The sequence below is a fragment of the Pangasianodon hypophthalmus genome, chromosome 24 (genome assembly GCF_027358585.1).
Source record: "Pangasianodon hypophthalmus isolate fPanHyp1 chromosome 24, fPanHyp1.pri, whole genome shotgun sequence".
NCBI classification, from domain to species: Eukaryota; Metazoa; Chordata; class Actinopteri; order Siluriformes; family Pangasiidae; genus Pangasianodon; species Pangasianodon hypophthalmus.
In genome coordinates, this window is record NC_069733.1 from 10,456,689 (window position 1) to 10,471,899 (window position 15,211).

General features: G+C 37.3%; 1 protein-coding gene across 1 annotated transcript in view; it reads right to left on the minus strand.

Moving 5' to 3' along the window:
* The window catches only part of iqgap2 (IQ motif containing GTPase activating protein 2), a 41,763-nt gene extending 26,552 nt beyond the window's left edge, over nucleotides 1-15,211 (minus strand). The window contains exons 1-4 of the mRNA XM_026931152.3: nucleotides 14,940-15,211; nucleotides 9,668-9,767; nucleotides 953-1,109; nucleotides 437-514 (exon numbers count right to left, since the gene is read on the minus strand). Coding sequence (XP_026786953.2) covers nucleotides 437-514; nucleotides 953-1,109; nucleotides 9,668-9,767; nucleotides 14,940-14,985 — 381 coding nt within the window. The 5' untranslated portion in view covers nucleotides 14,986-15,211. The remainder of the gene's footprint in view (nucleotides 1-436; nucleotides 515-952; nucleotides 1,110-9,667; nucleotides 9,768-14,939) is intronic.

Genomic DNA, 15,211 nt, shown 5'->3' on the forward strand with positions numbered 1-15,211 from the left:
GCAACTTTCCCACCCTTGAGGGAAAGCTTCTGCCAGGTACTGCAAACTCAAACAATCTTTGCAACTAGGCACAAGGTGCAGAAGCACGTAAGCTAATTAGGTAAACAAATAGCATTTCCAAACCTGAGGACCACCTGTCACCCAAAGAGGTACAGGTTATCTATATAAAGGGCCTTGCACAGACATAAAAATAAGGATTACTATATAATATGTAGGAAAATAGCTTTGTTTTAGTCATTAATCATGCAGAGATTTGACAATCTCGCAGTACAGCATATGATATACTGTAATGTAAGATTCTGGTTTACACACTGTCTAAAAGTGCAATAAACATCAAGGTAATTTCAACACAAATATATAAAAGTGTGAAGACCTTATACAAGCAGTGTCTGGGTGAGGTTGTGTGTGTGTGGATGTACTTCACAGAAAGCCTTACCTTTGGCAAACCAATGGACTCCATAGCTCTGAGCCACTGAACTGTGTTGTCTGTGTGTCTGAAGTGTAGCCCTGTGTGCTGGGCAACACAAGAAAGAAACACACCAATGGGCAAAATGCACAAATAGCCCATAGCAAATTTTTCAATCCTTAACTGTCTCTGAAACAGCTGAATACATATATATATATATATATATATATATATATATATATATATATATATATATATATATATATATATATATATAATTTTATTTTTTTCAAAGCAATAAGGTCAAAGATATCAAACTGCTATATTAAATACAAATCAGTGGTTTATCTCCATTCGTGGGAATATTGAAGAAGTGAGAATGTCTGTGATGTATAAAGGATACAGAGCTTCCTGTGAATGCAGTGGGACTGGGACATTTGTGTATAGAGTTTCTCAAAGTGTTTAAGCTTAGTGAACATTATATTCACTCACTGACACTACTCCAGTTGAACTTGTAAACCTTAAATCTTAATTCACTCTACATACCTTGTAACGGGCCTGGTCTCTGTCGTAGATCTTCTTGTCAGAAACCAATTTGGGAGCAAAGAATTTTGCGAGTTTGCCGAGGTAGACGCCATTCCTCAAGCCCTCCTCAAGCTCTGTGGTGGAAGGAAGTTCCTCCTCCAGACAGGCCTCCATCCACCTGAAAAGAAACTATTTTTAGATTATCTCAGATAAAGGCTCTAAATCACAAACCTCAAACCAAACCTAAAAAGCCGACCTACGTCATCCTCGTACATATGTTGGCAACACGTGACAGAAGAAATATTTTGTCAGCAGTCTGAAATCATAGAAATGTTCAGTACATTCCTTTAGTAGTAGCATTAGAAATTGTCTCCTAGGCTTTTAGTACAAATTAATCTTCAAACTCCCAGGAGCCATCAGCTTGTCCAGACTTACAAGTGAGGTCTACTTGTAAAATATTCATAGTGAACTAATATTAGGCTGATGATGGCAGATTATGTTGGTATGATGCCAAAGGGTATCTCTAGCTCCAGCACTAACAATCAGATATAACATTCTACTGATCTACCTCAGTGATAAGTTTATTTAAAAAGAGCTATATACCTGCACAATATCTCCCTCAATACACACACAATAGGGTTTCAGTTCCGTAATGCAACCAAGTGCAGCCTGTTTTTGAGATATGTCTTGCTTCCTTACACAAATGGCATTAACTTTTACCACTGGAACCTTGTACAGTAAACAAATGAAACCTTGGACTGTCCCAGATCTGTGAATTTGAGGATATCAGTGCTTAGGCCAGCTAGTCAACATTGACTTTTGTGCAGTGTCCAGTCAATGGTCAAGGAAAAAGCTTCAGAGGTAGACGGTGATAATCTAACTAGTAAAGGTCTGCCTTGAGTGAGCTTTCCATTTTTCTGCTAAAATCAGGGTGATTACATTTCCTTCCTGCCATACTAGTTTGGCAGTGAAGTGAGGAGTAGAGGAAACATGTAGTCTTTGTGTTTAGTGCAAGCACAAAACAAATACACATGCACTAGTGGTGTAACACAATGCCACTATCACCATCTTGATCTGTTTTGTGCTCCAAATATTTGCATCTGTATCTATATTCGGATTTAAACCTGAAGTGGGTGTGGCCTAAATAGAAGGGCTTTTTTGTTTACTTGTGCAGGTTTTTATACTGGTAAGCAGCAAGCTCAAGCAGAATAACAGAAAGCTAATATTAGTGGGCTAACAAACAAGACAGTACCACAAAATGTTAAGAAAAAGAAGGATCATACTAATAGAAAAACATCCCAAGATTGTATACCACACAGATCACTGACTCCTGAAAATGCTGGTTAAATGATGCAGGCCAGTGCAATTTCCTTTTTATTGTGGCAATCACTGGTCCATGACCCAACGAACGAGTGACCCCTGACCCACTAAAACAAGGCTCCATTGTCATGGCACCTACGCTGGTACAGTTTGTGCCATGCCTGTGTAGGGGTAATGGAAATGTCCCAGGTGCTGGCGAGCTGTCTTACTAATCTAACTCGGTGTCCTCATTTTTCTCAAAAACATGGAGAAGACCTTTCCTGACATCTCTGGTTAGTCAATATCTATTAAAAAGGATGGTACTTGCTCGAAATGGAGAGAAAACTCTGTGTACAATTAACATGAGTTGAAAAAAGCTTCTCAAATGGGAAGTTTGCTTGGTGTCCCTCCAAAACATTATACTGCATTACAAAGAGCCAAGCTGCATATGAAATGAGCTGATTTAAGAGCATTAGCTGAAATGCGAGCACTGACATGCTGTTTGCAGAACTTGTGTTAATGATTTGTGGGAATGTTTAAGGGCCTGCATTAAAAGCCTATTAGATGTAATAGGCTGAGTCTCATCTAACTTAAACCAAGCATCATCTTATGTTGCAACCCATTTTGTTCCTTTGGAGATCTCAGAAATACCAGATCCTGAGATTCACTACAAGTTTCAAGAACTGGAATGTATCCTGTATATACTGTGTATACTGCCTTACAAGCTAACCCTACTACATAATAACATGTTGAACATAGTTTTATTTCTTAGCATTTTGTGCTTGTTTGTTTTATTTAACACTGGTCATGATCATGCACATATTGTTATTTACAGTTAGCTGTTGATACTGTAGTTTATGTATGCACAGTCATGTTTGTATTATTCTTTACACCTTACTACATGTGCTATATGACTTTCAGGGCAGTTTAATTAAAAACAACACAGATGGATCAACAATGGCTGAGACAACATGCTGCCCCATCACACATCAGCAGTTCTGCTGCCTCCTCCCACAAGCTGTGCTCTTTGTCAACACAAACTGATCAGTTGGACACTGAAGAGAAAGACAGAGAGTCTCTAGTTGTGTCAGTCTACTGTCTCTTATCTAGAATGACAGTCTGATGAGGTTAACTGAGGATTTCAGCTAAAAATCTGAAGGATAATTCCAGTAATTTCCTTTTTTTTTATTTTGCATCCAAGTGTATCAGAGAGCATGGTATTACTTCTTAACTAGGTCACCAGTGTCAAGCTGTATATTCCAATAACAATGAATCACATTTGGATCTATAAAAACAGACAAATGTATGGATCTCAAACAATGTGTATAAACCCTCTGTCAGTGAGAGATTTTTATTGTTCAAGTGGGGGCCTTACAACAACACTTTGTCTTCAGCTTCAAAACTTGGCTTTGTCTGGCTTGATTGCAAAACTTCCAACACCAACATGAAAACACAATGAGACAAAAATAGAATTGTTCTCTTGGTGTTATGCGAGAAAACAAATGGAAATTTTAATTTGGTTAAATGTCCCTTCAGTGAACGTCTTTGATATTTCTTGGGGATGAAGCACCTGAAGAGTGTTACAGGTCTCTAATTGCTGAAAGGCAATTTGTTTAGATATATTTTCAGATCCCATCAACTACAAATGATAGAATTTGACTGACACAACACAAGTCTAACATACAGATGGGAATCATAAGTCGTTCATCATCCAGGTAACAACACACAGAATCAAGCGTATGTAAACTTTTGAACTGGTTCAATTGTGTAAATTCAGGTATTATTTTGTCTTGTGGACTATGAACATCTGTTATATGAAATAGCTTATTCAGGGCAGTGCTAAATAAAAAACAAAGTGCAATTTTTATGATCCCTGTTTTTTTTTTTTTGTTGTTGTTTTATAACATTTTGCAGATACTGCAAGGTGTATGTAAACTTATGACCACGACTGTATGAACACAGGAAATAACTTCTGAAAGTACACTGTTATCACCATCTGATGTTGCAAATTATAAACAAATGATTATACTGGTTTGGTTACTAAGAGAGGGTATATGTTCAATATGATATTGATATCATACTGAAAACTGAAAATGATGGATCAGCGCATGATGTTAAAAAATTTAATATTAACCAACTTCAAGCCCTTAAACTCCCAGGACTCATCAGCAGGTCCAGATGGGGTCCAGGACTATACATCTTTCCTATTATTTTCACTGTAGTTACTGAATCATTTATAGTAGTTACTAGGCTTTTGCAAATTGTAAAATTACAATTTAATCGTCTCTACATAATATTACTCTGCTGCCACATCCAGTCTCCAATGATATTATATTACCGGACCTGACAATTTTTACACATTTTGTTTAAGAGCTCCATAATTTAACATCGGAGTACAATAAGATAAGTTATCGCTCAATATATTTCAATACTTTTCTCCCTAATAAAATGAGAGAGGAGCCGATATGAGTCATGTGAATCCTGGGTTGATTTGTGCAGGTGTTCTGGACTCTCCAATGTTAACTGACACTGCCTGGAAACCCTGCCCCCTTCCCCACCACCACATATGCTTGTGTGGTTCCCTCACTGTCTATCAAGGTAAACGAATGAAACAATGTTTTGAGTTCATTAATGTGAAATCAGATCTATCAATGTATGTTTGATTTAGCTGTCTTTAGACAAGTATTTATTTAACATCAGGTAACTATACTTATCAGGGATGCCAGCAAAAAAAAAAAGCAGCACTCTCGATTTTTGCATGAAAAAGAAATAATAACGAAGATTTTGACCTAAAAAGATTAAACAATGAATTGTAAAATCTAACACTTCAATACTGCATAAGCCGAGCAGATACTGAATAATATACTGTAATAATAGACTGTATAAAACTGAATAACAGACTGTGAGTTTAAGGGGTTAATAGGTAGGGCCATCTCACTACGAAATGTAGTGGCTTCAATGGGGCCAATACTGAGAGATGCATCAACCCTATAACTGAGTTAGCAGAAAGAATCCAACCTCATGCTAATATCACTTATTAGTAGTCTTAAAGTATCATTAATTTCATTGAATTTTATGTGAATGAAAAGCTATGACTACTAAAGCCCTATGACCAATCACTGCAACTTTAAACATTCATTACTGTTCTTACCATCTTGTTCATGTGAATTTTACAAATAGCAGTTGTGTGCATAGGGAACACTGCATATCAAAGGTAATGTTTCAGTTTATTTAAGTGAACAAACCTACACAGTACAAATTTAAATAGATAACCTTACTATATTGGTATAAAATTTTGTACTTGATTTTACAGGTTTCTACTAATATAGTTGTACAAAAGTTTGTATTTCAGTTGGTCTGTGTTTTATATATAATTTAGTTTTATATCTCGTTTTTACTTCCTAAAAATAGTTGCTACTTTTGGAGAGTAATTCTGAGACTTGAAACTGCACAACGGAAGTGTACACATAACTGTCATTTTATTACTGACTGTTATTTTATTTATTTTTTATTCATTTTTATTATAGAATGTACAAATACCTGAAATTAAACACTTATTATGTTTAATATAATACGATTCTAACCACAGATAAGATCAGTAAAATATAATAATAAACTTATGACTTAATTGACATGAATACCAGATTGCCAAAAAAAAGCCAAGCCTCATATGTACCAGAGGAAGAGAAAGACCCTCTCCCTGTAACCATGCTGACAGTGTTGTGCACTAGGTGACTTTCTACAGTGGGGGAAAAATATATTGCATATAATGTTGTCACTTTCCTTGCTCCACGACTAAACTTCATTAATATGTGCCCTCCTAAAATTAATCCAGGACTGTATGGTAGAATCAACGGTACTGTACACGTAAATATGCTAACCATATAGGCAAAACTTTGTCCACTAAATTGCAAAGGACTTTCTTAAAATTACTTTTACAGCCCACTGGGTTTAGGACTGATTGCAGATAGTAATATATCTAAAATTACATTGATTTGAAAAGCTGAAAGAAAGTGAAAGATCTGATGGAGGAGTAAAATAAAAGCTGTGACTCAAAGACACGTTTCTCTGGGATTAGAAGTGATCTGCACAGCAGTCATTCTCACTTAATATCACAACCTCTAGTAGACTAAACTGATAGATCTTTAACGTCATACAGCACTGACAGTTAATGGGAAAAATGTTCTCCCAAAGGACTCTTATCTATTTAGCACACATGGGTAAACATGTATTATTTACTTAAGTCAGCAGGTACAAAGTCTCGTCAGTAAAGCAGGAGGGAAAAAAGTGTGGGAAAGAGTGTGTGCCTGTCAGCTGCCAAACTACACACTGCCATACATGTCACTAAAATTAAGCAAAGGAAACTTACAGGAGTGTGGTACATAGAGGTGGAACAGAATAAGAAGTAAAAAATTATATAACTCAATATCGCTGTATTTGTCACATCTCATTATACTTCTGACTTTTGCATAGGATAATATTACATGACCTATGACTAGAATAGGAGTTTAAGTTTTAAAGCATTTAGACTTGGAAAACAATTTCTAAAAATCAAATTTACCATCTATTCTTTTCACAGTATACTGTCTCACTGTGACATACCTTGTAGAATTCAACACAAAAGATGTTTGATACCTACAGAGATTTGTACAGTTAGATTAAAAAAACCTATAAAGCTTTTGCAATGACCTCACTCTTTTATACAGTATTTATTCGATGGATAACCTGTGACACTGCAGGAGCATTTTGCGACAATGGTCAGGTTTCTGTGACTCATAATTGCCAAGTAGAACAGTAGGACATAATGCCTGTAGGACCTTTACAGGCCAATTAGTGACCAGCACTATAATCCTAATGCAATTTGACAGGTTTCCTGGAACAGAGGCTTTGGACAGAGTCATGGGTAAGAGTCATGCAATCTGTAGAAAAGCAGCATGTGAAGCTTTGTTCGTGGCAGTATTCACCTGTGGTTGCAGTTTTGACTCACAGCTGACAGAAGATTTTGGCTAACAGGTCAGAATGGCTCAAACAATCCATGCTGCACATTTTTTTCTTTTATCCTTTGTTTATAATACAACTGACATCTGATAATGCACTAATCTTCTCTTTATTAAACTGAGCATTCCTTATTTTAAAATACCCTGAACTCCAGCATGCACTAGCTGTCATCACTAGGGCTGGGTACCAAAAACTGGTATACGAAAGGCATCGAGTGAAGAATTTTGAGAAAGTCTTGAACAATTTGGTACCTATTTTTGATACTGTGGACGAAAATCACATCATTAAGCATTATTAAAAATATTAAATATTAGAAAGAAAATGAAAACAAAATATATAAAGACTTTACAGTCTAATTGGATTCTTAATGCACTGAGAGTGAAAATAAATATGTTGCAAAGGTCTAAAGTCTCGCTGTACTTCAAAAAAGTAAAATGAGAACAGTTCCAAGTGCAGAAAATGCCTTAACCTAGTAGTTCTACAGTCAGGTGATATGTCAAACCTGATGAAACATTTGATTAAACATGGTATTCGTTTCTGTCAATAAAACTGCAGTGTTTTTGAGTGCATGAATAGCAGCACTGCTTTGTCATCACCAGAGATCATCACCGAACACAGAAATAAACAGTTTACAGATCAGCTTTCTGACTTCTTCAAGAGAATGTTAGCTACTGTTACAAGTGTGAGAACAGCTATCTATCTAGTTGGCTAGCGTATTGAATAGTTATTCTCTGTGGATTTCATAAATAAGGCTTGTTAACCACAATGTGATGTCATGTTGTAGGTGACAATGCTAGGGCCAGTTCTTTTCAGGCTAAAACAAAAGGCAAAGTCTCAACTATATATGTATCAACTATATATATATATATATATACACACATATACGTGTATGAGTATATCGTTGATAAATATATAGTTGACACTTTGCCTTTTCTTTAAGCCTTAAAAGAGCTGTAAATATACATATATATATATATGTATATATATATATATATATATATATATATATATATATATAGCAGCACCATGTATAAAATCATGCGGATATAGGTCAAGAGCTACAGTTATTGCTCACATCAAACATCAGAATGGGGGAAAAGTGTGATCTCTGTGACTTTGATCATGGCATGGTTGTTGGTGCCAGATGGGCTGGTTTGTGTATTTCAGAAACTGCTGATCTCCAGGGAATTTCACACACAACAGTCTCTAGAATTTACACAGAATGGTGCAATAAACAAATACACATCCTTTGAGTGGATCTGCAGGCTGAAACACCTTGTTGATCAGAGATCAGAGCAGAATGACCAGACTGCTCTGAGCTGACAGGAAGTCTAGAGTAACTCAAATAAGCACTCTTTACAAATGTGGTGCACAGAAAAGCTTCTCAGAAGGCACAACACATGACACCTTGAGGTGGATGGGCTACAACAGCAGAAGACCACATCAGGTTCCACTCCTGTCAGACAAGAATAAGAATCTGAGGCTATCATGGGCACAGACTCACCCAAACTGGACAGTTGAAGACTGGAAAAAGACCAGGTGATTTTATTTTATTTTTTTCAAATTTTCAACTGGCCAGTTTTGATGAGCCTATGCCCATGATAGCCTCAGATTCCTGTTCTTGGATCACAGGTCGTCTGCTATTGTAGCCCATCTACCTCAAGGTTCAATGTTTTGTGCATGCTGTGATGCTTTTCTGCTCCCCACGGTTGTAATGAGTGATTATATGAGTTACTATATCATTCCTGGCAGCTCGAACCAATCTGGCCAAATTTCATCTGACCTCTCTTATCAACAAGGCGTTTCCACCCACAGAACTTTCGCTCACTCAATGTTTTTTTGTTTTTTGCTCCATTCTGTGTAAACCCTAGAGACTGCTGTGGGTGAAAATCCCAGGAGATCAGCAGTTTCTAAAATACTCAAACCAGCCCATCTGGCCCAGGTGGCAAACCAACCATGCCACGGTTAAAGTCACAGAGATCACACTTTTTCCCCATTCTGATGTTTGATATGAACATTAACTGAAGCTTTGTATACACTGAGCATGTGTACAGGTGTTCCTATTAAAGTGGATGGTGAGTATACATACACTGCTAATTATATAGTATATCAACAGTATAGGCTTTGTGATTAACAACGTTTACTGTTACGTTAATGCGTGGTTTATTCATTCTCACAATCACAAAAAGGTATGAAAAAAATTTTCAAACACCACCCAGCCCTAGTCATCACACTTCAGAGTGAACATAAAACATGTGCAGTAAAACATAGCACAATCAGATAATGTCAATCAGCAATGCTAATTACTTTTGCATACAGAGCTGAAGTATCACGATCTGTCCATAAACCTCACAAATGCAAGCAGGGCAATCTGATAAAAAGACCTGCATAAACCGATAAAGAGCCTTGACAATTCTAAAGCTTAAAGTGTTAACTTACTGCTTGGCCTCCTCTAGGTGACAGAGATATTCATAGGCAATGTTTTGCCGTCTTCTTTCATCCATTTGTTCTGCTGAGAGCCTCTCATCATCCACAATGGCTGTAACAAACAAAGGAGAATTGACAATCAGAACCTGAAGCACAAAAATCACCACCTTCAATTTGCACATAACCAATCAGTGCCACCATACCAATCTTCTACCAGCAATGAACATGACAATTTGCTCATTAGGTTAATTTAGACAACTAGAAAAAAAAAACATAGAAATCAAGGTCTTTCTGATGGTACAATTATTAAGAGATTTCCTTAATCAAAACAATTCTTGATCCTTATAATGGGGTGAGTTCCTGCCTGACACTTACAGATCAGCTGTATCAGTGCCACAAGTGTGTTTGATTCTCGCCTATGATTACAGAGAGCACGCTCACTTCAAAACTATACCTGCTGCAAAAGAGCTAACTGGTGTGTTCTGTCTGTAATAATAGATGACAAAATGGGGCTACAGTTTGACTTTTGGCTTCCTTTGTCTACACATATGACACTAGGAAATGTACCTGAAGGATGTTTTGTAATATTTATGAATCTATTAAGACCACCACATATTAAAACCACTTACACCACACCCTGGTCAGAAGGTGTTGATTAATGCTCTATAAAAGCAGCTCTGACAGTAGTTTGGAAACATTTAAAAACTGTCTGCAAGTGCTGGTATGATTCTGTGAGACATTATCAGAGTCGGTGCTTTAAATAAGACAAGTAACTATAAATAAAATGTAACAACATATAAACAGAAAAACAATTATGACATTGTTTAATAAATAAATTATTGTTAGCAGTAGTAAATTTCTATAGCATAAGATGTTGGTCATGTGCTGTTATTGAAAAAATAATCTTCAGGGTTGATTATCCGGGTGAAAATGGTATTATTTTCTTAGCATGGTATTCATGATATCAGCATGGCAGTGATGTCCTAACATGACTGAGAAGAGACTGATGCGGCTGTTGATTAAAAACATATACAGTACATATAAGTTTTAACAGGATTGACAAACTCTGATCCTGAGACACAACAGCATTAGAATTGTGTTTTCTCTGGTTTAACACATTCTGTGTTTGGATACAACCCACTAACTGATTTAATATGAATTCCATGCATGTGATGTTGACCCATATGACAATGACAACAGCCCACAGGACAGAAATTATCTTAAAGCATGTCGCCATCCCACTACTGACGTTTGCACACTACAGAAACTTTAGTGTGGGCATGTAAAGATAGAATCAGTATTGGGTACCACTGATGCTGAAAATAAAACAAAAAAAATGTTTAGGACATCACTTTCATAAACATAACATCTAGTAAATATTGTGCATGAAAACAGTTTATTGTGTATGATGTATTAGCATGTGACACGCATCATGTGCTGACTGATTCATCATTATCACTTTGTGCCAGAAGATGAACACACAGAATGCAGCCAGCGCAACACCAACTGTTTTCCCAATCTCCACTTACCTAACAAAAATGAATTCTAATGACACAATCACATGCTTGCCTTTGTTTTTGTAAATGAGAGCCTCATCATGATTAACAGCCTGGCAAACTTTTAGCTCAGACATACATGCTGTGGCTTGCCAAATGATCTCCAGTGGGCCTCATCGCACAGCCATTGCTTTCAACCTTAAAGCTTCCATCTACCCATGGCCACCTCACTGCTAAGAGAAAGGATCACTAAAAACATTACATCAGACCCCATGTGGGAGTAAATGATCAACAGTAAAGCAGGGCTGCACACTCTATTTGAGTGTAGATCATGAGTTATCTCATTTAATTAAACATAATTGGTTACATTATGGGCTCATGAATTTAGCTAAAATTAAAGATAATTAACTAATGTTAGGTATTGATACTTACTGATTTTGGTGCATTTAATTACACGCTTATTTTAGCCCTTAAAAGAGCCGCTTAACATGCCTTAATTCACAGAGTTAGGCCTATTTGTTTGAAGTAATATAGGCTTATAATGTACAATGTGAAAGAAAACCCCTTTCTGTTCATTTAAAAGACATTATTTTACTATCAAGCATGATAATAGTTTTGATAATTTTAGCGGCCCTTGTAAGAATCACAGACAAAAAACAAATAGACAGAAATGTCTCTCCAGGAGGAATATATAATACAATATTATGATAATTCCATAAGCTGTGAATAAAGGATAGACTGGTATTGTGATATCTAAAAGCTAAATAATACAGTGGACTGGTGTTCCATCCAGACTGTGTTCTCTCTTGAGACAAGTTTTCCCAGGATAGGCTCCAGAGCCACCAAAACCCTGAACAGGTGGTAACTGAAAATTAATGAATGAATAAATTATTAAATATTATATCTAGTAAGTTGTTCTACTGGACCATTCCAATAAGCATGTTACACTTTTAAAAATGGCCCAGCAAAGCAAGATGTAACTCTTAGCTTATCTCACTTTTCTTTCATAATTAATGATTAGGTCATGATGTGTATCAACCATCATCTCTGGCACTCAATACAGGTCTCCAAGGCCAACTGGTTATATAATTCCTCACTTTCCAAGACACTGATGGTATAGACTGCATTTCTGGCAGAAGACAGCTGAGACTAGATGCTTTAAAAATAAAAAATAATACAAATACAGCCCATTTCTTCAGTGCTCCCATTAAAGCCACACCCCCAAGAAACACACAGGCAGCCACACTGACCGGGGTTTCTCCTCTGTGCAGATTTATTTTTTGGCAGGAACCAGAATGTGATGAAAATTTTTGCATACATATTAAAAAAGTTTTCTGACTTAAAAATCACACACACACACACACACACACACCCTCTCCAGGGATGCCTTTAACAGGATGTGACTCAATCAATGGTTTGCCACACACTGTGCAGCACGTACAAATACACAACACTAGTACAAGATATGTCAGTTAATTCTATTTCATTCTGTAAGGAACAGAACTGGGAGCTTTTGTGTTTACTTGAGGCAAAATATGCGGAAGTGTATTTGTAGAATATGGATGAAGATCCTGTTTTCCAATTGAAGCTTTCTGGATGAGCACTGAGAAAATTCTAGTATTTTCATACACCTTGATTTTTTAAGTCCAAATGCAACTATCCAAACTCAGGGATGAATTCATTTGCTAGCCCAACATGCAAGTGGAAGCTCCCATGTTCTGATAGCCAGGAAACCTAATTAATTATGCTAAAGGAATGAATATATGATTATTACCTTTTCTAACAATGTTTCTAATGCGTCACTGTGTTTGTGCCTTCGACAAGAAGTCAGCAACTCATTGCGCAAAGTTTCGGCTATCAGATGCTGCAAGGTTACTGCTACTTACAGCAGAAGAGTTACTTGACAGCTTTGCACTGGGCTTTATTTTGGTCATTTTAGTCAGTGTTTCCACATAACTGTGTGATCCTGATTCTGAAAATCTGTCATCTGAGTACACAGCTGATGAGTGTAGTGCAGCAGGTTGTGGTATTTGGACCAAGAAGCCCATGCTATAGATACAGCATTGATGTAGCTTAAACATACACTATATGGCCAAATGTTTGTGGATGCCTGACCATGGCCCCTATACGTGGGCCTGCACAAATTTGGAGGCACATGATTGTATAGAATGTCATTGTATGCCGTAGCATTACAATTTCCCTTCATTGGATCTAAGAGCCACAAATCTATTCCAGCATGACAATGCCACTGTGCACAAATAAAGACATGATTTGCCAAGATTGGAATAACTTGAGTGGCCTGAGCCCTGACCTCAACCCCACTGAATACCTTTGGAAGGTCTGCAGACCTCCTCGTCTGACATCAGTACCTGACCTCAGTACCTGACCTTACTTGTATGCTCTTGTGGCTGAGTGATCACAAATCCTCAAGCAACATTCCAAAATCTAGTGGAAAGCCTTCCCAGAAAAGTGAAGGCTGTTACAGCAGTAAAAGGGGGACCACCTCCATATTAATGGCATACCTTTGGAATGGGAAGTTCAGCAAGAAAATATAGGTGTCATGGTCAGGTGTACACACACCTTTGGCCATATAGTGTAGCTACATACAACTGCTGAACCAACGTGTCCACCGGGCAACTGCGATGTAAAACTAATAGCCTGGACACAGAATCTGCCTGTCCTTGGCACTCTGAGCTATTTATTTGTATACCTCATAAACTAAACACATAATTTCAAATGTCATTTATCCACTGGCAGCATTTAAACCCCATTTTAAAGCCCAGAACTCACACATGAGTCCAGACTTACATTCCTCTCTCTTACTGCATACCTTTCATATTAGTTTCACTGCAGTGAATTATTCGTAGTGGTTGCTGAATAATGTGCTTGTAGAATAACTTAATAATAAGCCGGGATGTTATTGGGTTAACAGGAACATGATGGACTGCTCAACAGCGATGGTAGGTTTTGTGTAAAGCAAACATGGCAGGAATGAGTAGGCTAAGACTGGCGAGCAAAACTCCAAATTTACATTTGACCTAGTGGAGCAAGTTTGGGTTAATATTAAACCAGAAAGCAACTTTCACAGACTGCCAAAATGATTGAGAAACAGGCTTTTATCCAAATCAAACGTGAACCCGAACATCATGCAAATGACATATTCTAAATCGAAATATATAACACGCATTTCCGACATAAAGCAAAGTATTGCTGTGATCTGTCCATTTACAGTACAGGATTCTCATTGCATATGACACATCCAGTGTTGGACAACTGACAGCACTAAAAATTCTCATGTACTTACTTGGAAGTCATTTAGAGCTTTTAATTCTTTGATATCATGTGCTTTAACAACTGCCAAAGCTAATGTTTAACAAGAGAAAGTTTGCAAGCCCTTCCTTTAACTAATCCCTATTCAAACTGTCAGTACAGTGACTAAATGCCTCAGGATTTGATTTGAGCCTTGGGTTCTCTTGCCTCATATCTACTGTATCACTTGGTTGAATGATAGATAAATAAAATAAAAATAAGTGACTAAATAAACCAAAACGCCCAGGAAGATATGAGCTTGTTGTAACATCAGGGCAGCAAAATGGCCACAGAGAGTATGCCATGGCCTGACAGGTTAGCTACCTGTACTCTATGTTACAACTTTAAGTGTTTGAAGTGCTATAACCACTGCTGCTGAGTTTTAGCCTACAACTTCTCTCATGACCCGACGTCCTTGAGTGGTTTAAAAAAAAAAGTCACCCTGGACACATGACATGAAATGAAATTTGTGTACTTACATCCATAGCGGGGTCTGTGTGAAGTGGCGCCGTCTTCATAGTACATCCTGTCACTGTGCCCTCGCCTTTTTACACTCCCAACATCAACTGCGCTTCCTTTCACACTTTCTTTATTCTCAGACCTTGCTGAATAATGACTTTGAAAGAAAGTATATCCCGGTGTTTTTAGCCAGACTCTGTTTAAAAAAAGTGTCCTGTCATGTCTGCGGTCTGGTGTGAAACAGCTTTCCCATTGCTCTCAGTGGCTGTCACTAACAGTTTCCTTTACTGTC